This window comes from Atta cephalotes (assembly GCF_000143395.1).
Source record: "Atta cephalotes unplaced genomic scaffold scaffold00027, whole genome shotgun sequence".
Taxonomy (NCBI): domain Eukaryota; kingdom Metazoa; phylum Arthropoda; class Insecta; order Hymenoptera; family Formicidae; genus Atta; species Atta cephalotes.
Genome location: NW_012130091.1, coordinates 3,474,562 through 3,501,336, shown reverse-complemented (window position 1 = coordinate 3,501,336; position 26,775 = coordinate 3,474,562). Strand labels below are relative to the sequence as shown.

Here is a 26,775-nt window from a genome sequence, read left to right as displayed (position 1 = left end):
AAAGGTTCGAAAATACAACGCGTTTTAGTTTTTGTACGATCCTTATATAGCGTATATACGGCAAAAGGAGAGATGCCATTTTTTATTTTTCATTTTTTGTTTAATTGTTTAAGGTACAAACGAAATAATGATCGGTACAAACAAGTACAAACGACCTACGGTATTAATTTTTATTTTTGATAAAATTGAGCGCCAGGTTCATATCTGTCTAACTATCGATAGACTATCGACTATTAGTCAATAAAAGTTTTTACCATTGAACGTCATCGATTATTTTTCCAACCATCGATAATATTTTCGAACACTGTTTTGATTATTTTTTCAGTCTATGCGAAGGCTACGTCTATATCTTCAGATCGTGTCTTCTCAGATGCAGGGCAAGTTATGTCAAATAATCGATGTTCGTTAAAACTAAAAAATTATTTTTCATAAAACGTTTACTTCTCATAAAACAAATCAAATGGTCTAAATATCAAATTATAACGGTATTATTAATATTGGTTGAAATATAACGGTATAATTAATTAATATCTAAAAAAAGAATGTTATTTTGTTGTTGTACATTAGGATAAAGTTTATGTTTTTGTAATAAAATTAAGTAATAGTTAAAATTCATGTAATACATATTTCAAATAAAAATAAATTCATAAATGAAAATGTAAAATGTGATACATGCATGTGATAAATAAACTTAAAAAATTAATATATTTCTTTTATTTACATCCCTTTTGTTAATTTCCTTTTAAAGCAATATCAATATTTATCTTGGGCGTCAACAAAATTAGGAATGTCAACAGAATTATTTAATAACTTTCGTTATTAATTTTATTATTTTATTTAATAAAATAATTTTCTATTTAGGGCACACATGGCACAAAAAAAAACTTAAGCAGTGAAACGTAAGCAGTAAGCGAATTGATCAATCACAATAGAATCGTAAGGCCATAATGTAAGCAGTAGCCAATCTAAAGCCCATTCTACAATGAACAGTAGCAGCAGTGGAATGAAGCAGAAAAATAATCAACTATAATTAGTCGATTTCTACGCCTAAATCCTCCTTAATCAACTACTGTTACTGCCTATTAGACCATGCATAATATATCGATTTCCTTACTGCTTAAATTCCTTACTGTCCTAAGTTTTTTGTGTGCCATAGCCTTTAATTCAAATAATTTAATTAATAATTAAAAAATTAATTTAAAATCGAATTCTAGTATATTATATATTTTGAAATATCTAACAATAACACAAATTCTTTTCAGCCGGCTTCAAATTTCATGCGCTTTTAAAATAATCGATAGTTCTTGATCGATTGGTTTTTGTGATTATCGAAAAACGATTGATAATAAAAACTATCGATAGTTGACTTGCAATAGTCATTCTCAATGTGTGTATTTTACATTTAGTATATATTTACATTTAATAAATATTCAATTGGCACTATATTCGAAATAAATATTTATTAAAACTTAGTATATTTTTCTCTCAGTGTACATCTATCTACATTCGAATAACCCGCCATTGATACGCTCGCGCCGGTTCACATTGATTCATATCATATGTGCCGATCAACGAGCCGGATCAGTGTCACTGGTGTGCACGAGATTGTCCTTTTTCTCGATCGACGTTGTAGCCATCGGCTCACATCAGTCGTACTACAGTAAATAAAACGGATAAAATTTATTTAAGGATTTCGAGACGAGATCGAAAGCTCTCAGCTGTTACTTACACCATGTGCTCATGATGATGCCGGCGCTATCGGCAAGATCGAGCAACTCGTCAAACGCTATTATTCTGGCAATGAAAATAGCGCGCGCATCGCCACGGCAAGTCGAAACGCGAACGCGCTGAAATGTAAACTCTGATATGAACTCACCCCTGTCGAATTTCTTGCCCTCCGGATCAATGTCCTTCACGTTGAAAATATCTTCGAACAACACACCCGCCATGTTCAGTTGCTGACATACGACTACACTGCGCTCTGTCGACGGACGACGTCAAGTAGATAAAATGTTGCCAGGTGCGTACAAATATCTAACTTCGCGAGACCTTATAATTTATTTCGATTCTGAAATACAAAGTCTACGAGTTAATTTTTGGCCGTTAAACAATTTGATAAATTGAAATTTTGTTTAAATATGTTTATAAAGTAAAAAGTTTCGTAAAAATTCTTAAAAAATTTTTTTTTTCATAAAAATTTCATTCTTTAAAGTTTTAACGGACTTTAAATTTAATACAGCTTTAATATTTGCTTTGTAGTCATAATACGTCTGCGATAATACGTCTGTTTCCATGAATCATACACGTCTCTCATGCATTACTCATCTTCATCAAAGACCTTTTGCGACGGATAAATAGCGCTAATGACATAAATTGTTTTAAAAATAGAAACTTTAATTAAAAATAACTGACAGCATCTTCTTTCATATAAAACATGCGATAATAAATAGAAAGAATTGAAGGAAATGCTTGATTTAAAAAATTATTGTAAACACACATAAATAAACATCTGCAATTTCTATCAATACCAATAAAACTAAAACAATTCCTTATCTAAAAAAATGAGAAATTTTATTTTATGAAATGATAAAATGTAATAGTTGCAGATGTCTCGATTCTATCTTATGCCTTATCGATGAACCTTATTTAATTAATAATAGAATTCGCTCATTTCAAAGATGAGATATGCTGCGCATATGATAGAAGAAATATTTTTTTCACTATAGTACTGCGAAAAAAAATAAGTAATAATTTTATCTTTATTTACGTCTGTAACGTGCATGTCGATGTCGATCTCGGTTATCCAGAGTTTTGGAAACGGAAAAACGTACGCACGGATAACCTTGCGAAGCTTCGTCGAGGCCATCGTTTACGCGAGGAAACGGTTTCAAAGCCGAAGATCAATGCAATTAGAAATTAACGACGTTTACTGGATTATCTAGACGGCCTTGATGCTCGTGAGCGTGCCGATAGAGAGAGCCACTAAATGGATTATCAGTTTTTACGCAGCATCGCTGTGCGGATTACATTTTTACGAGTGTCGGGAAAATCGTATCGTGCGTCAATACAATAACACACTGACGCAGTGCATAAAGCAAAATTAAGGATTTCATATCTTAGTATCTTAGACAATACGGAATAAATTTTATTTTATCATTTATTAAATAAAAACAAATTCCTCTAACTTTTTAAAATATCACCAATTTAAATTTAATATTTAACATTTAATTTTTAATTAATACACTTCTTTTAATTAAAATAGGATATCTAATTCTAATTTTTACTATTAATTTCTCTATTTCTCATTTTCAAATATTCTTTAATTATATCTAAATTTTGTATATATTTAACCATATAAAAAAATTTATTAAAATAATTTATTAATTATCTAAATCTAATTATTTACTAATTAATTTACTTATAACATATAGTTTATTGTTGGCACTATATATTTCATTCATCAATATCATCTTTTAATTTATTTATTTTTAATTTATATAAATGACTAAAGTTAACTTATTAAATTTAATTATTATGAATATTAATATTAAAAATTATAAATTATTTAAATTTTTAATTTTTTTATAAATTGTTATTTATATTTTTAATTATAAAATATATCTTAAAATATAAATTAAATTCTTTCCATATCTTAGGTAATACAAATTAATCTTCATTTTCTAGTACCTCCAATATATTTAGTAACGAAAAAAAAACTTATTACTGTTTATTTTTTTAAAGAATTATCAATACTTATTTAAATATATTGATATTATAATGTAACTTAAATTTAATTTTGATATTTTCAAGAATTAGGATTTCCTTTATTTAATAAATATAAATACATATTATATAAATGTGCGTCATTTACGATTCGCTGTCACTATCATCTTCTATATTAATCTCTGTTTCTTCGGAAGACATCTCTAATTTTTGTTTAAATTGTTGAATATATTTAAGCAATCGTTTATCATAATTCATCACCTGCCAGACATTAAATTACAGTTAACACATGTGTGTTATTACAGAATGCATTTGAATTATAATTTTGTATCAAAAATTTGATCAGAGAAGTATATGAAAGACTTGATACAGAAATATAAAGGATAAATGACATACCATTTTCGTAACATTCTTGATGGCTTTTTGCAGATTTTGTTTTGATAGATCATCATCCTCAAGTTGAATGCATAAATCTGTCAAAGATTTAATAAGAATTTCTTGATCTATTTTGCTTTTTGGATTTAAAATCTCAGCCAAAATAGCAAAGGCAAGATTATTATGTGTATAAAACGTTTGCCCACTACTCTTCTGGCAGCCTCGTCTTGTTAAACCCAGTATAAACCTTGATACATGATATGCATTAATCTCCCGTAGAGGGCTAATGTCCGGTGCGTTACAAAGAACCTGCAGAGTTAGAAAGTATGCGTTTTCGAGCATTTCTTGCGCATCAGATACACGCCCTACAAAACAGTCAAAAAAAGCGCTCAAGCATTGACGAAGATAAATGTCATCAACGTTGACTGGATTATAGCACATAATTATCAGGCGCGATACTAGATTACTGCTATTGATTCGTCGATTGAGCAATAATTTGCAGAGTCCTTCCGCCGCAATAGTGCGTAAATCTTGATTCTATAAATTTTCAAATATAATTACTGCATAAATATTTTATTTAATTTTAGCAAAACTCAAAGATATTATTACTTACCGCATTGGTTAGCAATCCTGTTAAGATTTTAATGAAATTGCAAGGACCTTCCTCTATTTCAGTCCGTTTACTTATAGAAATGTCTTCATGTGTACTATCCTCATGTGTATACAGTGAGCGAGTCTTTTCAGATCTATTGCGTACGGAATTGTTTTCTGGAGTTTGCATTATATCAAAATATTCTAAACCATACACCAGCAAGAGATCGAATATTGCTCTCAAAGAGATTACCCATATTTCTTGATTTTCTTGCTCAAGAGAAAATTGGTAAAAAAATATCATTATGTGTTTCTTAGCTAATTCTTTGTCCAAGATACAATAAACACATAATGTCTTTAGCGCTAATATATGTACGCTATCATGAGGATGCTAAAATGCAATAAATTAGATTAAGTGACTATAAAATACAATATAAATTTTCACACATACATATATACGCTCGCGCACATAAAATTTATGTGTACTTACGTCAAGACTGTTTAAAACAAGATACATCAAACTTCTGAGTGTAGGTGTTAATACGCGAATAGATTGTATTGCAACATATAAAATATCAAGGCATTTAACCATAGTTACAGTATCATTTTTCTCCTCCCGCATATTATCCTCAGTTATTATAGTTTCGGGTATATTACATAAACGATTTATTTTCTCTTTCAAAGTATTAATCTTTTCTTTAAGGCTATCAGCTTGTAGAAAATTCTGTTCCTTAATTGCTTGATACAATTCCTCTTCGAGTTCTATTATGTCAACTGTTAATTTAGCTTTCTACAATCAAATTGTTAGAAAAATAAAATCATTTATAAATACAGAAAGATCCTGTATAATCAAATTTTTTGCATTATTTACAGATATATTATTTTTTAACAATACTAAATTTTAATACTCACTCGCATGTTGTTTTCATGCTGTTGCTCTGCAGTAATTTGCTGAGTGACTATATTTTCTTTCAAAGGTAGCCTAATCTCGCTAATAACATTAGCAATAGCATTCAGCATATTGCTGGGATCTGGTACCACCTTTGCAAAATGAATCACTAGACACTCAATTATTTTAGTGGAGCAATGATCGCTCATTAAAGTGTCTATTATCACTTCGTTTAGATTCTTCCTGCCTACCTCATCTGAGAGATCGTACATTGTAGATATTTCAAAAAGTTGTAGTAGAATAAACTTATGACTCTCTGTTTCCCATGTCTCATGTGATTGAGAAGATATGAGAGCAAGAAATTCGCGTATATATTTGCAGAACTCTGATAACTCTGGAATCATTAATTCTAACTCTTCAATAGAGGAAAGACGATGGAGATGCTGTATTACACACTTCCAATATAAAACATTTTCATTTGTTAAGCTCGTCAAAGGAATCAATCTTGTATTCTTATCTATTGGCACTTGTGTCAATAATGTGTTTAAATCAGCATTTCTGTATAAAAACAATATTTACTAAGAATATATACACAAATAGTATTATTTTATCAGATATATGATAGGGTAGAGCGATTTTTGGTCAGTTTCAATTTTAAAGTAATATGAAAATTTACGATATCAAACAATATTTCTTTGTAATGACATGCTTATAATTACATTATACAATTATGATTACCCCTTGAAGGCATAGGCATAGGCCTTTAAATAGTCAATATATTCTGTTCAGAAACATAAACATTATCACGAGAAATTGGCGAAAAAGTTCCTCTACCCTACATTACTTTATTTTCCTTAGGAGAAACTTACTTGAACAATATTTGTAAAGCTAAAGTTGCAGATTCTGTTCCTATTCCTGCATCTAATGCATGAATAAGACTCATATATTCTCCTTTGAAATATCTTAACCATGCTGGCAATAAAACATTATTTACACATATTCTAACACTGTCGGATCTATCTTTAAGACCATCCTTTAATAAACGTTCTCTTTGTCCAATAGTCAAGGAACGCACTGTGATTTTACTGATAAATTCATATGCTTTTTTACGAACAGAATCATCAATATCTCGTGTTCTTATAAATGCAGCCTCTAAAGTTTTCTGATTTTTACCCATAGTAGCAAGAACCGCTTTACGAACTTCAGCACTTGGATCTCTAGATACATGAAAGAGATACATTTTTATCACAGGACACTGTTCATCTGATGGATCCTGTAATCTGTATAAGGCAAAAACAGCCTGTGCTCTGACTTTAGGTGATTTATCCAACAATCGATCCATCATACTGACTGTAATTTGGTCACATAAATTGTCGTCGATGAAAGCGTTATCACCCATGGAGTTTAAAAGCATATTTAGAAAATGACATATGCGAAATCTTACTCCTTTATCCTTAGCATTATGACTTGATAAAAGAAACTCAAATAATCTGCTAAGAAATGGAGAGATTGGTTCTATGACTTCATTGTCCAAGGATGGATAGAAACTCATACAGAATTTAGCACAAAACTCTAATGTATTTACAACATATGGATGTTGTTGTGATGTTGAAAGAGGCACCTTTAGACACCAGATAAAATGTTCCCAAAATGTATCTAAATCAGTCTAAAAAAATTAATAGATCATAAAATATTATTTATTTCAAAAAGACAAATGTAGCAAATATTATTCTGAAATGATTCTAATCAATCAAAACTTCAAAGTAACTTTGTAAAATCAATACTATTATATATATCAAGAAAGCAAAATCAAATTGTACTAAAAGAAACCTTAAAAAAACTCACCCTCTTATACAACTTTGTGAGCTTTTTCATGTACTGCATATGATCAGTTTTATTTAATTGTACATTGTGAAATATGTTTTTCATACTATCTTTGATCAGTGAAGGCATATTTATCTGTTGACAGAGAAAACTCCAGGAATTGCAATCGCTAAATATTCGATCTACACAGTCCTACACACAATTGTATACGTTAACTTTTCAAAACGTTCAAAGCGTCTATGCGATTATAGTGTCATCTATTTACCAGTCCATAAAGGTAAGTTTTCACGAGCTACAAACCGGCTGTTTAAGCGACAAAAAAGATCATGTGATTAAAATGGATGCTTGATATTCATCAATTTTGATGATTTTGACGTAATCTTTTTGGTCGCTGAAAGCCGATTTGAGCAGCTGAAAATTTACCTGCAGACTCTAAACTTTGATCCACGAATCATAAAAAACAATTTATTAAATTTCACCATCTTTTGGATCTTATTTGAGTTTATTATCTTACAATTTCATTCAATCGCTAAAGTAGGAATCCGACTATACCAAAATTATTTATATTATATGTATTGTTAGTATCGCCGAAAACTATTGAAAAACCATCAATCCTAGACAAAATATATGTATATATGTATGTAAAATTAAATCATACTCGATTTTTAATTAAAAGTGTAATTTTAATGTTAATTTTAATGTTAATTTAAAATTATTTCGGATTTGATTATTAATTAATGATTACAAATTTATCAATTGTCGATAATAACAGCGTTCTTCAATTACCTCCTGGCCACGGGATTTTTTTTGTGAGAACGAAAATTTGCCCAAGACAAACTGTCTTTAATATGTATCTTGTCGGTGGATTTAATAAAATTATCATGAGAATATCAGAATGATACATAAATATATCTAAATACAATAAAATTTATAAATCACTACATCACATCCAAGAAGAACAAGAAAATCAAAATAATGTCAATTTGACATCATATTGACCAAATTTATGTCATTTTTTTATCATGACCAAAAAAATAACATAAATTCGATTAATATGACCGTCAAATTGACATTATTTTGATTTTCTTGTTCTCCTTGGGAATCTCTTTAACTAACTTATAATAAAATTTATAAGTAAAATTTATGTATATGTATTTATATGTATATGTATTTTTATAAATTTAAAAGCCACAGATACTTTCTTGAGAATATTAATTTCTGCTTGCAAATTTAAATGATTCTTTATAGTACCATTATTTCTTTTTATTATTTAAGTATCGCTATCAACAATAATAATAATAATTGCAAGTTTATAGCATAAGGTCACTGTCCCATGAACAAAAATTTACAGCGGAACAGCGTAACCAATCACAACTCTGCAATTATTACTCTGTTTTTTTTTTTCTACGATTGTGATTGGTCTCGCTGTTTCATACCGTTATAAATTTCCACTCATGAGACCGCGGTCAAACTTTGCTTAAAATTTCCGATTAAAAACTATTTAAATCTATTAAAAATCGATAGAAATTTAATAGGAATGAAAAGTCTCTATCGGAATCAAAATTACAGCTTATTGAAATGATTCGGAAATAATAAGATTTTAGTAGGATATCTATTTAATGCACTTTCAGTAAAAATATATAGGCATGTTACCAATTTTAAAAAAATAAAAAATTAATCTGATTTTAATTGAACAATGCGAAATAATTGGCAAACGCTTCCCAGTCGGCGAATCGGACTAAATGGGAAATCCCATTAATGATCCGAATCAGAACCAATTGGATCATATGATTAAACTCTAGGTTTTTATCAGAAATCTTAGGAGCTCCGCACAACAGGGAACAGAGAACAGAAAATAAGAATTTCAACTTATCAGAAACTAAGTACTTCACAATACATAATTTTTAATAGGTTAAAATTTTTATTCTCTGTTCTCGGTTGCTTGTTTCTTTTATTGTGCGGAGCCACTCATAGATTTTTATGCCTCTGTCATACTATTGGAGATTGAGAATTGCGAATTACGAATTAGAATTCGACTAATCAGTATAGTTTTAATACGTTTTATTCTAATTGGCTGAATTTTAATCTTCAAGCGCAATCCTCAGTCTCCAATGCGTAGTGTGATACAGGCATTAGTCCAATAAGAACCAATCGGCAAACGCCAATCGGCGAATCGAACGGGAATGGAAAATCCGCATTAAAAATTCGATTCGGATTCAATCGAGTACTATATAATTAAATATCAACTGGTTTTTAGCGGAAATCTCATAAAATCTTAATCTAATAAGAACCAATCGCCAAAAGCCAGTCGACGAATTAGACTGAGGGAAATTCGCATTATGCCTGTATCATATTAGCGATTGGAGGTTACGTCTGCATTCGCATTTGCGCCTGCGATTATTTTTTGACCAATCAAGAAAGAGATGCTGGCGATTGATTCACAATTCCCGTTTAGGTCGGTATTCATAGTTGATTCTTATTTCAAGATCATCTTAAGTAATGTCTTAAGACGCTAATGCGGCCCTCTGATTGGTTCGTGACTTTATAAGACCGTACTTAAGATGTCTTGAATATAAGATCTGACTATGAATATCGGCCTATAAATACCAGCCTTAGATATTTGTCTATTTTTTGTAATCGAGACACAGACGCAATAAAACTTTGTAGTCATATGACCAGTTCTTATATTAAAACAAAAAATTGAAGACAATAATATCTCTTGGAAAAATATGAAATCTATAATTCAATTATGATGCAAAATGTGAATTCCTTCTTTTATAATTTTGTATTATTTTCGCGTTGCAAGAAATATCTGACAAAATGTAATCGCTGATCGTTATTAGTGTGAAAAACATCACAAGCGCAAACGCAAATGCAGACGCAATCTCTAATCATTAATGTGATGCAGGCATTAGTCCGCATCTATAATTGATTAAGCCTTAAGCCATAAGAAATGGACGAATCACAATCGATTCTTCTTCTCACATTCTGTAAAGATTACAGGCCAAACGAATCAACTAATCAGAATTTTTCCTTTCTTCCCATTTCATGGAAAAGAAGAATTTCGATTGGTTGATTCTCTTATGCATTATGCATTATGCAAGAGTTTGTGTGCTACCGCATACAAAAATTCCGCAACAGTAACTGTAAGACATAAACTTAAGCCGATGAGTCAATCAGGATATTGCTTTAGGTCTACATAATCTAACGGAAATGGAAATAATAGTAAACTTATCCATAACCTCGCAATAAAAGCGAATTTTAATTGGTTGAAACTCGCCTTGTAAATAAATTTACTACTATTTCTATTTCCGTTAGAGTACGTAGATCTAAAGTAATATCCTGATTGGCTCGTTAGCTCACATCTTAAGGGTTAAGACGTGGCTACTGTTACAGAAATTTTGTCTGCGGCAGCCCTAACCTCGGATCTACAATAGATTTTTAAGCCTTAAGTTGTAAAGAATGGACGAATCACAATTACTTATTCTCTTCGCATTCGACTATAGTTGGTTATTTCTTAAGTTTTAAGCCGTAAGAAATTGACCAATTACAGTCGAATAGGTATACGTAGGAATGCAAATAGGGTAAGGGTTTGTTCGCGTCATATGCTCCAACATATTGTAATATGCTCCTACTAGCTCTTATTCATTCCAACGCGCTTGATAGAGTGAGTAAGAGCTGTAGTAGGAACATGTTGGAGCATATTGGAGCTTGTGACGCGCGACAAACCTAGAGATACCTACAGGAATGTGGACAGATGTGCCCCATGCGGCCGGGTTCACACCTTGACGAAAAAGCGGAAAAACGGAAGTCAATCAGAACTCACGAAAAAAACAGAAGCAGATAAGCGAAATGTACCATCTATTACTATTGCGAGTTCCGATTAGCTTCCACTTTTCTGCTTTCCACTTTTCCGTCAAGGTGTGAACTCAGCCTGAGAACTAAAAGATCTATAGGATTTCAGTTTGATGTATAGGCTGCGTTCCGTTTCACGCATGGTGCGTATGATGTATCATTTATCCTTCTTTAACATACGCTGAATAACAACGATAAATAATGCGCATCATGCATGAAACAGAACGAAGCCATAGTAACATGTAGAACGTGCAACATGTGTATGTAAGACAAAGAAGGGGTGCCCCCTAGAGAATGAAAATGCCTATAGGCTACCATAGGATGATGTATGCACATCTTCTATCCTATGTGCACCTACATGTTCGTATGTCGAAGTATAATATCCTATAGGTATTTGTTTTCTGTTTCTCGCTTTCTTTTTACCTTTTACTTTTTCTCCTTTGCAACCGTTTTATTGACAATTGTATTTTTTATTACATATTAGAGGTGGGAAAAAGTTCGTGGCGTTTTTTTAATGCTATCTAACGGGAAAAACGCCACGAACTTTTTCCCATACCTAATATTTCTTGTTTCTTTCAAAGTTGGTTAACTCGGGCGACATAAAACAAAAAACCGAATAAGAAAAAAAAGACATCAAAAAAAGGCAAGAAAAAAAAACAGGAAACAAAATATATAGAATAGAATAGGCTTTAGACCTCATGAGGCTCTCTTCCGCATTCCTTTCATACCTATACCAATTTGAGAGAATAATTCGTAACTCCTAAAAACTGAAAGCCACGATAATAGTTAATAAATAAGGTACGTTCCACGTCGGGTAAAAAAATCATAAAGATGATTTATGATCATAAAGAAAATATATACTCATGACTTTTTTGAATCACCAAACACACCTTGTTTATCACGTGACTTTCAATTTTTAGAATTATGGAAAAATTATCTTAGATTTTTTATGTGGAATTACATCAGTTAGGTACTTATAACATTTTCCTGATGAAAATGTAAAACTTGTCGAAGCGTCAAAAAAGTGTGAACAAAAAATTTTAACGATTCTTAAACACTTCATTGACTCTTAGGTGTACAACTTTGCTTCCGCCGTTTTTCTGTAGATGGCTTTAGCGGTAAGTGGTCGAAATAAATAGATCATAGACATCATACAATAAACTTGAGCATCTGTCAACATAATCCCATAGAAACATTAGTCGATTTGTGTCTGCATCATAAAGTTATTCTCGATTGAAAATGTCAGTATACGAGCCAAATTCTCGTCATTTGCGGAAGGTTTTAATTTTTTGCTTCAATATGAAGAAATCTACGGCTGAGGCTCATCGAATGCTCTCAAATACTTATGGTGAGGCCGCTATTAATGAAAAAACGTGTCGTGAGTGACTTCAACGCTTCAAGAACGATGATTTTGACATCCAAGGTCATGCTCTGTATTTGATGGGACCAGCTCGGCGTAGTGTATGAACTGTTAAAACCGACTGAAACAATCACAGGCGATCGGTATTGAACGCAATTGATGCGTTTGAACCGAGCATTGAAAGACAAACGGCTGCAATACAACAAGAGACACGATAAAGTGATTTTGCAGCATGACAATGCTCGACCCCAGTTGCGAAAGTGGTCAAGACATACTTGGAAACGTTGAAATGGGAAGTCCTACGCCACCCGCCGTATTCTCCAGACGTTGCTCCCTCTGACTATCACTTGTTTCGATCAATGGCACACGGCTTGGCTGACTAGCACTTCCGGTCTTATGAAGAAGTAAAAAATTGGATCGATTCGTGGATAGCCTCAAAAGATGACCAGTTTTTTCGACGCGGGATTCGTACGCTACCCGAAAGATGGGAGAAAGTAGTGGTCAGCGATGGACAATACTTTGAATCATAAATGTATAACCAGTTTTTTACAATAAAGCCTCGAATTTCGGAAAAAAAACGGCGGAAGCAAAGTTGTACACCTAATAGTTTTGAATATTCATACACGCTCCACGAACTCTCCCCAAACATTGCGTAAAGTGTGGCCAAAACACATCTGTCACATTACCCACACATAAAAAATTTTTTTTTCATTAATGTTTCTCATACGTTCTTCAACACTACGCAAAGAATGCATAGAGCGTACTGATACACTTCCTAAACACTTCATTCATTAGTACTTCTTCTACGCTTCCTAAACATTCGGCAAAAAGTACACGGAACATTCAAATTCACTTTGTGTACACTTCCAGGATATAAAGATAAAAAAATTTATTTTAAAATGGAGTGTCATTGAGCTGCATAGCAAACGTAAACGAAGCGTTATTTAGTAGTATGTGGCACTGCCACCAGAGGGACTTAGCGAGAACTAACTTTTCGAATTTAAAAAATCACATAGCTAGGATAAAAGACGTAGCATTGAAAGATTTTTCAGTTGTGTTTTAATGAAATAATTTTTTGAAGTAAGCCCCTAGAACTCCAAGAAAAAACATAACACTCTTTTTTTAGATATTTACCGAATAAGTATATTTCAAAATATCATTTGCTTACTAAGGATCTCGATTACAATTCATTTTCGTTCATCTAAGAACTCGACGACGCTCTGTTTACGTTCAACGAACATTCTGCTCGTGTTTGCCGAAGAACTTATCCATAGTTTTATTTGTTTCTTTAAAGTTTAGTTGACACTTCATTTATGTTCCATGTTCCAATTTTCGCTTTTTTTGGGTTTCATTTACGTTTTACTCCCTTCTTACACTTCTTTTACTCAGGACTTGATTAGGCGTAGATGAGAGTGCAAGCTTACGGAGAGTGTGTGTGAGAATAGCGAATAATAGGCGAGTATTGCGAATAATTAGATTAGGGCACGTGATTTCATGAGAGCGAGCAATAAGGAAGCCGAGAGATTGGAAGCAGAAGTAGATGATAGATAATTTGCATAGGAGGTAGGCGAGAGAGCACGGCGAAAGAAATTATGATGGGAAAGGAGCCGATTGACACGGCCAGCGATAGAGGCCAGGTAGAGGAGCCAAGGCAAAACAGGAAGCGCGGCAAAAAAAGTTAACCGAGAGAAAAAAAATAACATTCGTGAATTCTAGAAAAAAAGGTGAGGCAGATGAAAGAAGAATTGCGAGAAATTGCAAAAAGGAAGATAAAAGATATGAGAAAGGAAATATGGGGCTAACTAGAAAGAGAAATTAGAGAGATAAAAAGGGAAATATATAGCTGCATAGAAAGAGAAATCAAAAGTCTGAAGGAGGAATGAACGAAGCAAATGGAAAAGGCAGAAGTATTAGGTGTACAACTTTGCTTCTGCCGTTTTTTTCCGAAATTCGAGGCTTTATTGTAAAAAACTAGTTATACATTTATGATTCAAAGTATTGTCCATCGCTGGCCACTATTTTCTCCCATCTTTCGGATAGCGTACGAATCCCGCGTCGAAAAAACTGGTCATCTTTTGAGGCTATCCACGAATCGATCCAATTTTTTACTTCTTCATAAGACCGGAAATGCTGGTCAGCCAGGCCGTGTGCCATTGATCGAAACAAGTGATAGTCAGAGGGAACAACGTCTGGAGAATACGGCAGGTGGGGTAGGACTTCCCATTTCAACGTTTCTAAGTATGTCTTGACCACTTTCGCAACATGGGATCGAGCATTGTCATGCTGCAAAATCACTTTATCGTGTCTCTCGTTGTATTGCGGCCGTTTGTCTTTCAATGCTCGGCTCAAACGCATCAATTGCGTTCGATACCGATCGCCTGTGATTGTTTCAGTTCGGTTTTAACAGTTCATACACTACGCCGAGCTGGTCCCACCAAATATAGAGCATGACTTTGGAGCCGTGAATATTCGGTTTGGCCGTCGACGTGGAAACATGGCCGGGGAACTCCCCATGATTTTCTGCGCTTGGGATTATCGTAATGAACCCATTTTTCATCCCCAGTCACAATGCGATGCAGAAATCCCTTCCGTCTTTGCCTTTCAAGCAGCTGTTCACAAGCAAACAAACGCCGTTCAACATCTCTCGACTTCAATTCGTACGGCACCCAATTTCCTTGCTTCTAAATCATTCCCATAGCTTTGAGGCGTTTTGAAATGGCTTGTTGAGTCACTCCCAATGATCGTGCCAATTCTTCTTGATTTTGAGTCTTGCTCAAGTAATGTAAAAGTAGTAATCTAAGTAAAAATCCAATTCTGCATCTTCAAAAACCTTCTCTCTTCCACCACTATGTTGGACTTCGACGTCAAAATCACCGATCTTGAAGCGTTGAAACCACTCACGACACTTCTTTCACTAATAGCGGCTTCACCATAAGTATTTGAGAGCATTCGATGAGCCTCAGCCGCAGATTTCTTTATATTGAAGCAAAAAATTAAAACCTCCCGCAAATGACGAGAATTTGGCTCGTAAACTGACATTTTCAATCGAGAATAACTTTATGATGCAGACACAAATCGACTAATGTTTCTATGGGGTTATGTTGACAGATGCCCAAGTTTATTGTATGACGTCATTGATCTATTTATTTTGACCATCACTTACCGCTAAAGCCATCTATAGGAAAACGGCGGAAGCAAAGTTGTACAACTAATAAGAATAAGAGGATTGACAGAGAAAGGTCAGAGAGAAGTCAAATTTGAGCAGTTAAAAGGAGAGGTTAGGGAAAGAACAGGGAGCAGTAAGAGAGAAGAGAGTGAATAGGAAGAGGCTAGGAGTTAGGTAAGTGGCAGAAGAAGGTACAGCACGTATACAGGGACAGAATTGGTTATTAGTGAGGGAGGATTGAATTATAGAGAGGTCAATATACTGAAAAGATGGGTAACAAATAGCGAAAGAGAGGAAAGAAGACTGAACTTTATCACAAAAGAGGTAAATATAGAGGAAGAATCAATCAAAGATAGAGGAAAAGGAAATATAAAAAGGGAAAGATAAAAAGGAATAGAAAAATAAAGGAAAATAGGTATAGGAGTAAGAGGAGAGGGAGTAAATAAGAGAAAGAGTATATTATTTTGGAATTGTGCAGGGATATGGAATAAGGATATATTTTTGGAGGTATGTGAAAAATTTTGACTTTGTCAACCTGTATGAAACATGGAATAGAAGAAACATGGAATATAGAGGAAAAGGATTGAGATAGGTTAGGTTAGGTTAAAGGACAGATTGCCAAGAACACATATATAGGAATGTCATTTTGCAAAGAGGGAAGGGAGGAGAGGCTAATGGCGGTTTTATAATAGGGAAAAGAAGCTTTAAGGAGATACAAGGCTAATACAAGAGGAAAAAGAAGGTGTATTAAGTACGAATTTAGTAATAAATAAGAAAAGAATAAGAATTGTCTCAATTTTTTTTTATGGAGAACAAGGGGGAAAAATTTGGAAGAAAAGGATGTATAAGGGAAGGAGAAGAAGGAAATTTAATTGTGGGAGAGGATCTGAATAAAAGAAAAGGGGAACTACGAGGAATGGAAATAGAGGGAGAAGGGGAGAGATGTAGCAAAGATAAAACTATAGGAAGGAGAGGCTTTGTGGAGCTTTGGTAGGAGCTTTATGGAATGGGTAAGAGATAAAGGTTTATATTATATATTGTAAACACTTAGGGACTGGGAGAGCGAATATATGTATATAGAAACAAGGGGTAGTTCGGTTATAGATTATGAAGATACAAAGAATAGGATTATAGATTTTAAAGTGGATGTAAGAGTAGATTGGGATCACTTGCCTTTGTATCTCAGAAAGAAGAAGAGAATCCAACCACAGATGCGGAACGAGTGAGAAAAAAGAAATAATAGCCTGAGATGCGGATAATTGAAAGATACCAGAACGTAACAGAGGAAGAGAAGCGAAAAGAAGAAGAGACAAGCATCGAAAAAAGATGGGAGGAAATTAAACAAATGATATATGGCATAGTAAAGAAGGGTAAAAAGGAAGACTAAGGAGTTAGAGCACAAGGATAAGAATTGTACTAAAAGTAAAAGGGAAGTCAAAAAGTCGTAGAGATATGGAGATGGAGGAAAGGAAAAAATAGGAAGGGAAAACGAGAAAATGAATCTTATTTAAATATTTAGTGCAAGGTGTTATGGCTTATGGAGTAGAAATGGGGAGTTGGAAGAGGAATTGGAAAAGCTTATAATGAATTATATAAGATGAATGTTTAGTTTGGATTTCTGCTCCCCAAGGTATTTTATTATGAAAGAGCTTCTTATGATAAACTCAAAGTACGATGAGAAATAAGAGCAAGGAGATTTGAGCATAAAATAAAATCAGGAAGAATAAAATTTGACAAACGCGAATTGGGAAAAAAGGAAGAAGAATGGATGGGAAAATGGGATATACGGACAGGAAAGGATGAGGTATTATAGGAATGGATGAAGCAAAGGAAGTAATATATGGGGAGGAAGGTTTTGAGGATCAATTAATAAACAGGGAAAGAGGGATGCAAAGACAATGGGAGGACTGTAAAATTCATAAGGCAAGATACAACGAGAGATATAAGGAATAGAGACAAATGACAGGATTCTAGAGTATTTGGGAAAAGAAAACTTAGGGAAAGGGAAAAGAGAAGAAAAGGTGAAAACCTTGTTCAAATTAAAGTGTGGAAACTTAGAGGAAGGTAATAAATATTGGGTATAAGAATATAAGAAAAAGTATATAATATATTCTGTGGTAAGGGAAAAGATAATTTAAAACACTATGTAGAGGAATGTTCGGAAACAAGAGAAAATTTTATTAAATTAGGAAAAGATAAGGAAGAGATTTTAAGGAAATTGTATGATGAGGAGTTAGATGAGGTGAAAAGGGAAATAATAAGGATATTACGGAAAGAGAGGGAGGTAGCGAAAAGAATAAGGGAGATGAAGGAGTTAAAAGAGGACAGGGAAGAAATATATAAGTAGAGAGAAAATATGGAGAGAAAAGGAAAATAAGGTGAACTAAGAAGTAAGTAAATAAAATATAAATATGTGATGATAATAATAATAAATGGATAATAATAATGGACAGTGATAAGACTGTGATAGAGATAACGTATGTATATTGAACGAGAGCATTAGTTAACATTAGAAGTAGATATAACTAAGAGAGAAAAGCGGATAAAGCGAAAAGAAATAAAATGAAATAAAATAGGAAAGTAGCAAAGAAGTAAAATCAGAGGGTTTAGCCAGAAAAGTAGGAAAGTAAAGAGATAAGCAAAAATTTTTATAATAATATATGTGCGATAGCTTGTGGATGAGGTATGGATGAGTTAAGAATTTATATAAACCAAATCCCCTTTTTGGCTGTAAATATTCGCTGAAATGTAATAAATTCTATTCATTTTACATTCCAATTAATTTATTGACTTGCTTCACGTTTTATTTTCATCAGGGTTTGTGTACACACTCTAATATGTAGATTATAGGGACTATACAGGGTGTCTCAGAATATTTGTGACCATTTTGGGACTATACAGGATATCTCAAAATATTTGGAACTATTTTTGTGTGTAGATAGAGCGGATTAAACTGAATCGAAAGATCCTCTATCATTTTGCAATTATTACCCAATGAGCAAAATGTCTAAAATTGACGCATCAGACAACTTTCACAAGATATCTTTAAGAGTTGAATCATCTTTAAAATATGTCATAAAGAGCTCTGAAAAATATCTTAAAATTGTCTTATGCGTCGATTTTAACCGCTTATTCGGCAATTTTTAGAAACTAACTATTGTAAAAATTACAAAATGGTACAAAATTTATCGATTCAGTTTAATTTACTTTATCTGCGCACGAAAATAGTCCTGAATACGGAACATCCCGTATATCATTTAGGATTGCATCGACGTGCACATCATTCTTTCTCCTTGCGATTTTATAAGAGCCTCTTTTTATGAATTGGATGCCTAGATTCTTATGTAAAATTTAGTAGAACAATTTTCTGGATACGAGACGTGAAATGCCTTGATATTTTTCTCTGTTGTTATTAATTGTTTACTATACAAGCTCTTACAGAGGCTGTGTTACAAAATTTACTGTTAGTATTGAAAATCTATAATGCACATAACGAAAATTATAGATTTTCAGTACTAGCAGTAAATTTTGAAACACAGCCAGAATTAAAAATAAAACGATCTATACAAGGCCAATAAGAATCACAGGCTGGTGAAGGTGACAACGATTAAAATCTATACATTAATCGATTAATCGATTGTGGAATCTTCTTTATTTTGCAGTCAGAATTTTATAGTCCTCCATTGAAACTCATGGAAAAATCCATGGGAGTTTACAGCAAAATAGAAGCCTCCTTCCATGAGAATCGAATTTACCATGGGTATCTATGGTTAGACAAACCCGTAGGAAATTTCCCATAAGAATTAACAGCAGGGAAGACTATTGTTATTCCTTGAACTAATTGTAGTTCTAATATTAATCTATAATTTACTATAAATTTTTATAGGCTACCAAGCTACTTATATACGGAGTATTTGGAAAATAATGATAAATCTTTCACATAGGGGCGGAATGGACTAAACTGAGAAGAAAAGTATTCTACTCTGTTACGAGTCCAGCGGACTCCCACGACTCTTTTCTTTCATGGAGATCTGGAATTCGTTGAAATAAAAAGACAGCTGCGAATACACACAAATTAAGCATTACAGCCTAGAGAAGACTAAAAATTTTCTTTTCCTACGCTAAAAATTAAAACGAAAAATCTAGCATCTCCTTGTAAACGTTGTTCCGAGATAAACTAAAAATCGATGCACATACACGAGTGGCGGGACCAAAAGGACACCAAGTTTGTGCCTCTCGGACATTGCGGCTAAAATAATAATAAATATATCATGGAAGCGTAAGGCGCCAAGATAGCTTTTAACGATCAAGTCGCGGACGATTCTCACAAAATCTAAAAAACGGCACGCGACATTCAAGAGTAGATTCTGAGTGATCTCGTGCCGACGTTGCACGTGCGCTTTCTTGACGCATTGCACGAGCGTTTTCCCATAAATTTTAAGGTCATAAAATTTAGGAGAACACTTTTCTATACTACAGACTCCGGTCAATATTCTTTCCTCCTCCAAGATCTAATCCGAGAACAAAGAAAAATCCTATTACTAGTTAACGAAACCTATTCCACCAATCCAAATTGGAGTAATCAGGAGCGATTAGTATAAAAATCGCGGTTCCGCCAGAGTGATTTTTCTCTCTGAGTTTGGGAAAACTATAGTTATCGGGACCTTTAAAAAAGACTTTATCCGATTCTCAAAACCCTTTTTCTCCAGTAGAATCAGTGCAAACTATCAACTAAAGGCGTTACTTGATCGAGGAATTTGACGAAGCAGACTTGACGCCTATCATCCCACAGTCGACGGCACCCTCTCTGACGGTCTCTAGGCCACCTTATTCATTGTTATCGCCAAGTAGTAAGTTTTGATTTCGCTGCAGTACAGGTGATCCCTTCTCTTCTTGTGTGATCCCTCTTTAAAGATAACCAAATTTTTAGTGCGTTCACGCAGATCTTCCGTCCCTCGTCACCGTCACCTAGTGGGGACTAACAATGCGCGCTGATTTACCGTCCGTGTCCGCTTTAATTCCACGTAAAACTCTAGAGAACAATCTCCGCTAATTCAGGCATCAGCCCAAGAACAGACTTAGGTTCAGCTATCGGCTTCAATTTTATTCTCTCCTATTAGAAATTTTTCACTCCCCTGTTTCTGATTTGTCCTCAGATTTCTTCGATGATCTCTTCTCGTCCATCAGTTGTTGGAATACATGTCTTACTTTATTCCTTCCACTGACCGAGTGATAGTCAGCATCACAGGTTCCACTTATTTATTTATCCCCATACCATCCCTTATTCTCATCTATCCTCTTTCTTTCCAGCCACATGAGCTTACACAACTTCAATTTTCTCTTCCTCCTTCCAAACTCTCCACACTCAAAATAATAATAATAACGTTCGAATCACACATAATGCTCTTCACACACACACACACACACACACACACACACACACACAAATACATACGACCATATACTTCAGAATAAAGAATCAAAGACTTGTATCTTTACATTTAAGAAAAATGTATTATTAAATATTTCTTTTATTATATTACTATTTTTATATTATTACTTTTATTAAATTAAACCTTCGTTTATTAATTGAAAAACCTCTCCTTATATTTATTGTAGGCTCTCCACTTCGCCCTCTCCCCGATCACTTGGATTAAGTTCCATGACCGAAAGCCAGGGCATACGGACGTACAGGCACATCTGACGTTAAAGTGCGCTCTCCCGGTACACTGACCTAGTTTGGGCATTTTAAATTGAAAAGGTACGTCCAACTCATGTGTCCGTTTAGCGGAGTACGAGTTGAGGTTATCACTTCGTCCTTCGTTTGACCCTCGGCTTGTTAGGAGTCACAGGACGAAACGAAGTGCCTCCCGATTTGCGTCGATCCTTCCCTTCACGATTCTCTTGCGGTTCGGAGCCTGGACCAAATCGGTCTAATAATTTGATTCCCGTTGCATTCATTCCTTCAGCTCTGTGCATGCGAAGCTTAGACGTAACATAATCATTTTGTAATTTTCGAAAAATTGCAAAAGACAAAAATTGTTTATTTTCTTCTCATAGAATTCTACGAATTTTTTCAAAATTTTTTATCAACTTTTTAGTATTGCATTTTCTCATTTTTTTTACCAATATAAGAAAATATGGTATTAAAAAATTCTGAAAAAATTCTAAAAAAATTCTTAGAACTTTATTAAAAGAAAATTAACAATTATTGTCTCTTGCAGTTTTTTTTGTAAAGTTGATAGTATTCGAATAAAAAATTATTAAAAATCAATTTTCGATAATTTTTAGCAATTAATATCTTGTTAACTATTACGAAAATTTTTATTTTTATGGAAAACTACATTATCATTTATGTTTCTCTTCGATTAGCCATTATGCAATGTTGCTACATTTTTTATTAATAATGTCCTAAATAATAAATATTTCCTAATTTTGAGTCCGGAATCGATTTAACAACATTTTAATGAATGTAATTGTTAAGTTTTAAACTTAAGTATTTATTATTAATCAAGTAAACCAAGTTATCGTATAAAATATAATTGGAATATCACCTTCTCCTCTACTAAATAGTATTAAAAACACATTTTTAAAAAATAACATTTAAAACATTTGTTTTAAATTGTTTAAAAAAAAAAGTATGTTTAATTTAATCTGATGTTTTAAACATTTGTTTAAAAAAAAGTTTTAAATAAAACAATCCTGCTCTCGGCGCGCCGCAGACGAGCACATGGACATGGGCTCATGCTTAAGTAGATGGTTACCGATGGTTTTGCCAGACCGCCGTCTGCGTCGCCATTGTCAACGCAGAGTTCTTGGCTGAGTCAGAAACCTTAATAAAATTGGTTGTCTAAGATTAAATGTCCTATCGATAAAGAATAATAAATTAAAAAAGATACTCTGCGTTGTACAATTTTGTTCAAATAAGTTTAACATTATAAAAATTTAAATAAAATAAAAAATATTTTTTTTTCATTAAAAAAACGTTTATTAAATAATCGTTTTTTTAATGAAAAAAAGGGGACTTCTCTTGTTGTATTTTAAACATGTCTTTTATCATTTTAAAAATTTTATCAAATCTTAAAATCCAATCAGAAATAATTCCTCGAAAAGACATCGTCATTACGATGAAAAAGTTGTCGATTCGAAACTTGCATCGAAATTTCAACATTTTCGAGTAACAAAAAATTATGTATGAGTGCAATGAGAGAGTTTGATACATTTTTAATATTTTTGATATAAATTTGTGATACGTCATCTTATATTTTGAATATTTTCGTTCAAAGGTTAAATCGATATTTTTTTCGATTTCATTTCGAATTGCAATATCGCTCTAATTAAAAAGCTTTCTCAAATTTTTCAGAATTTATAAATAATTTTATAATTTTTTTAGAAAATTGTGGAATTTTTTTATATGAATTGGAACATTTTTTACAACTATCGATAAAATTACATCTTTTACATCTTTTCTTCTAATAATTCTTTGTATTCTTATTTTATTGTTCTATTCCTGCTGAATAACATTACTTTTACACTTTTGTATTGAGGAATTTCAGGGAATAATGTCTCTTATCATAAATGAGCATGAAATCAAGGAAAAATATCATTGACTCTATCAAAGTTTAGCTAAATTAATTCTAATTCGAATCGATATCGAAACAATCTTGATTTTTAAATTAATGAAATTTAAATCGTATATTATTATTATATTACTATATTACTATTATTTAACATTAATTATATTTTTTTTATGTGTTCCGCCTCTTTCACAACATCTTTGAACAGATATGTTACAACTATACATTCATTAGCATTATAGATGTTTCTTCGAAGGTTTGTCTCGTACGATCACAGAAATGAAGCATGGTAAATGGAAGATTCGGATTCAGATGGGTGCATTATAAAATTAGTTCTCGAATTCATCAAATAAATTTTTTTTTATTATAATTTTATTATAATTTTCGTATATCCTCTGAGATATGATGCTAATCAATAATACTTATTTTCACAATAAAATTTCAATGGAACTTTAATGAAATTCTTTCCACCATTATTAGGCTATTAATGACATTACTTGTCGAATTTACTTATTGCATTAGTGACATTAGTAGTATATTTTTATGCTGACTAGATTAATTCAAGATTTTATTTCCAATTCAAAAATTAATCGAAATTGGAGCCAAACATCCATCGAAATCAATAGAAATTCCGAAAACTTTCGACTTTTATTTTCGACATCGAAACGATGTCTTTTCGAGAAATTTCTGACTGGGAAAAGCTTTTTTTTAACATTAAAAAACATTTCCTTGAAATATTAACAAAATGTTTTTTTAAGCATTAAACAAACATTTTTTTTAATGTTTGTTTTGAATTAATGTTTTTTTTTTAATGAAAAAAGGAGACTTTTCTCGTTATTTTAAACATTTTTAAAAATGTTTTTTAACATTTTCAAAATGTTAAAAAAAACGTCTTTTTAAACATTTTTTCCCCATTGGATAATATTCGAGTCACAGACAGCATTTTATTGAATTTTTTTTGCAAAAAGATTTCCATAGTCTTTGAATGGTGTAATGAGCCATTCTCTTATTGAATACGCTTCGTCTCCTAGGATGTGTATCTAATAATTTAAGTACGCGCGAATAGTGAATTTTTGATAGAATTTCAGTAAACATATCTCTAAATCTCTTTCGAGTAATCGCATATGGCCTATAATGTTATTGAAGGGATATCTACATATGTTGTCTATTTACATATTGATTTTATTTTGTGGGCTGGCGTTGGATAATTTAATGAAAGTCTCATTAATGCAGCCAAGAACTTTTGGAAATCCTGCAATCTTTAATTTTATTAAGTTTTTTATTTTTAGAATATTGTTTTTATAAATAAAAAAATCATCATCATCACTACTTGATGATGACGAAAAAAGTATCGAGTATTATTTGCTCTTTATTATCTTTCTCATTTATATCAATTCTCGCTGCCATATTTTGCACACAACTGACATCGTCCCTCGGAGCTCGTGCTAGATTTTTGCACGAAAGTGCAAAAACTCGGCAGATTTACCAATGAAACAACGCATACTGAAATCCCTAATGAAACACACAGTCCGTGCCTACTGCGCATTCAGTGCGCACCAGTTCTCCCAAACGTTATAAAGCCCGATTGCATCAACGTTATTTTGATTTTAAGCAAGGCTTAAAACTCTTTCCGTCTCTATTTCTTTCTGGTTTTAAAACGAAACAGATAAAGTTTTAAATCTTGCTTAAAGTCAAAGTGATTGATACAAAATCAATCAATCCGGGCCTAAATCAATCATATATTAAAGAATTTTACAACAGTTGCAAAGCTGCCTTCTTTACTGAACATATTGAATCCTATTCATTTTGAAAAAATCAATTTCCCATTAATTACGATTCATCGAAAACAGACGGACTACGTAAATTCATTGATTAATTCCCATTGGATTGCAACTTGTCCAATTAAAGTCTATTCAAAAGCAATCCTATAAAAAACTTTGTTAAATCCTATTTATTTGAAGGAAATGTGAAATATGCTATTAGTTTTTGTCGGCACTTTCTTGTAAATATACATGGATGTATATGCCAATACAATTCCATTGAATCTGCTCCGATTTGAAAAATAAATAGGAAAATATTGAAAATTTCTAATGCATTAATCCGATTAAAACCGATTTCAATCCCAATTTATACCAATTATTTTAATCGGAAATTCACTGGTTAATTTCCATCGTGGATTTGGCATCCGCAGTTTGTCCAATTAAAACTTATTGGAAAGCAATTCTATAAAAACCTATTAAATTCTATTCGAAAGAAATATCTTATTAATTCTTGTTCAGCGTTTTCTTGGTATTACACGAGTACATATATGCTAATACAGTTCCATTATGTCTACTCTGATTTGAAAAACGAATAGGAAAATATCAGTCCGATGCATTAATTCGATTAAAACCGATTCAAATTTTCCTAATTGGTTTTAATCGGAAGTTTTAAGCAGAGAATTGTTTCTGCAATTATAGTTATAGTTGCAAAAATGATATGCGACATTATTGCATTAATTATTATATATGCGACAATATATAATTGTAATTATATATATTATATATATTATAATTGTTGTCAAAGAGGAAATAAGATAAAGAAAATGGGAAGCCGCTCTATTAATTATGTATTTTTTATTTAACATCAAAAGTAATGACACTTGGGTTGTATTTGTATCAGTTTGCAATGTAATTTAATCCACGTGTGTATTGTGTGAATGTGTACGCGTGTGTGCGTGCACGTGTTGCGTGTAAAAACAAAATTCATCGAATAATAATTATAAATTACGAAAAAGAGAATCGTCCATGAGAATTATATAAATAACTACTGAACGATGTATAATAAAGTGTCATTTCCGAACATCTCTCGATCTGTAACCGGGTGTTTCTCTACACGCGATGTATAAAGTGGACGTGTGTGGCATGTACGCGACGCTTCAAATGCAAAAAAGACAAAAAAGAAACAGAAAAGAAGAGTACGGTAGACCTATGACATAAAAAAGCGTTCCCTTCTCTAAGAATGAGTCCGCCTTTCGAGGTCGAGGTTCCTACCATTCGCGCGCGCGATCTACTTATTCGTTTTTAATTATTTAAAATATGTACAGTATATTAATAAAACGTCATCCGCCTTCGTCTCTTCCTTCTTCTTCATCTTTTTTTCTTTTTTTCTTTAAAGATTTTCCTTAATCATTCAATGATTCCGACGTTGTATGCGGCGGGCTGTGCAGGCGCGCAGCGTCAAAATCCACCAGGGATTTTCCTAACAAATGCTAAAAATTCTCAAGTTTTTGTTATCGAATTTTGGGAAAAACGAAAGAACTATGTTTCTCATGAATTGAGTGTGTATTACTGGTGTATATGTATATGTATCTCGATCTCGATCGCGGAGAGACTCACAGCTCTCTCTCTCTCTCTCTCTCTCTCCTTTCTTTACC

The 26,775-nt window shown here is 32.7% G+C and overlaps 2 protein-coding genes across 2 annotated transcripts in view; both read right to left on the bottom strand.

Moving 5' to 3' along the window:
• LOC105620560 (DNA-directed RNA polymerases I, II, and III subunit RPABC3) overlaps window positions 1-1,949 on the bottom strand; it is an 82,087-nt gene extending 80,138 nt beyond the window's left edge. The window contains exon 1 of the mRNA XM_012202053.1: window positions 1,877-1,949. Coding sequence (XP_012057443.1) covers window positions 1,877-1,949 — 73 coding nt within the window. The remainder of the gene's footprint in view (window positions 1-1,876) is intronic.
• Window positions 1,950-3,867: 1,918 nt separating this feature from the next.
• LOC105620559 (condensin complex subunit 3) lies at window positions 3,868-7,531 on the bottom strand. The gene is made up of 7 exons (XM_012202051.1): window positions 7,424-7,531; window positions 6,448-7,244; window positions 5,602-6,136; window positions 5,180-5,479; window positions 4,712-5,080; window positions 4,120-4,635; window positions 3,868-3,984 (listed from the first exon to the last, which is right to left on the bottom strand). Exons 1-7 carry the CDS (start codon window positions 7,529-7,531, stop codon window positions 3,868-3,870), a joined length of 2,742 nt encoding a protein of 913 aa, XP_012057441.1.
• Between the last annotated feature and the right edge of the window lie 19,244 nt (window positions 7,532-26,775).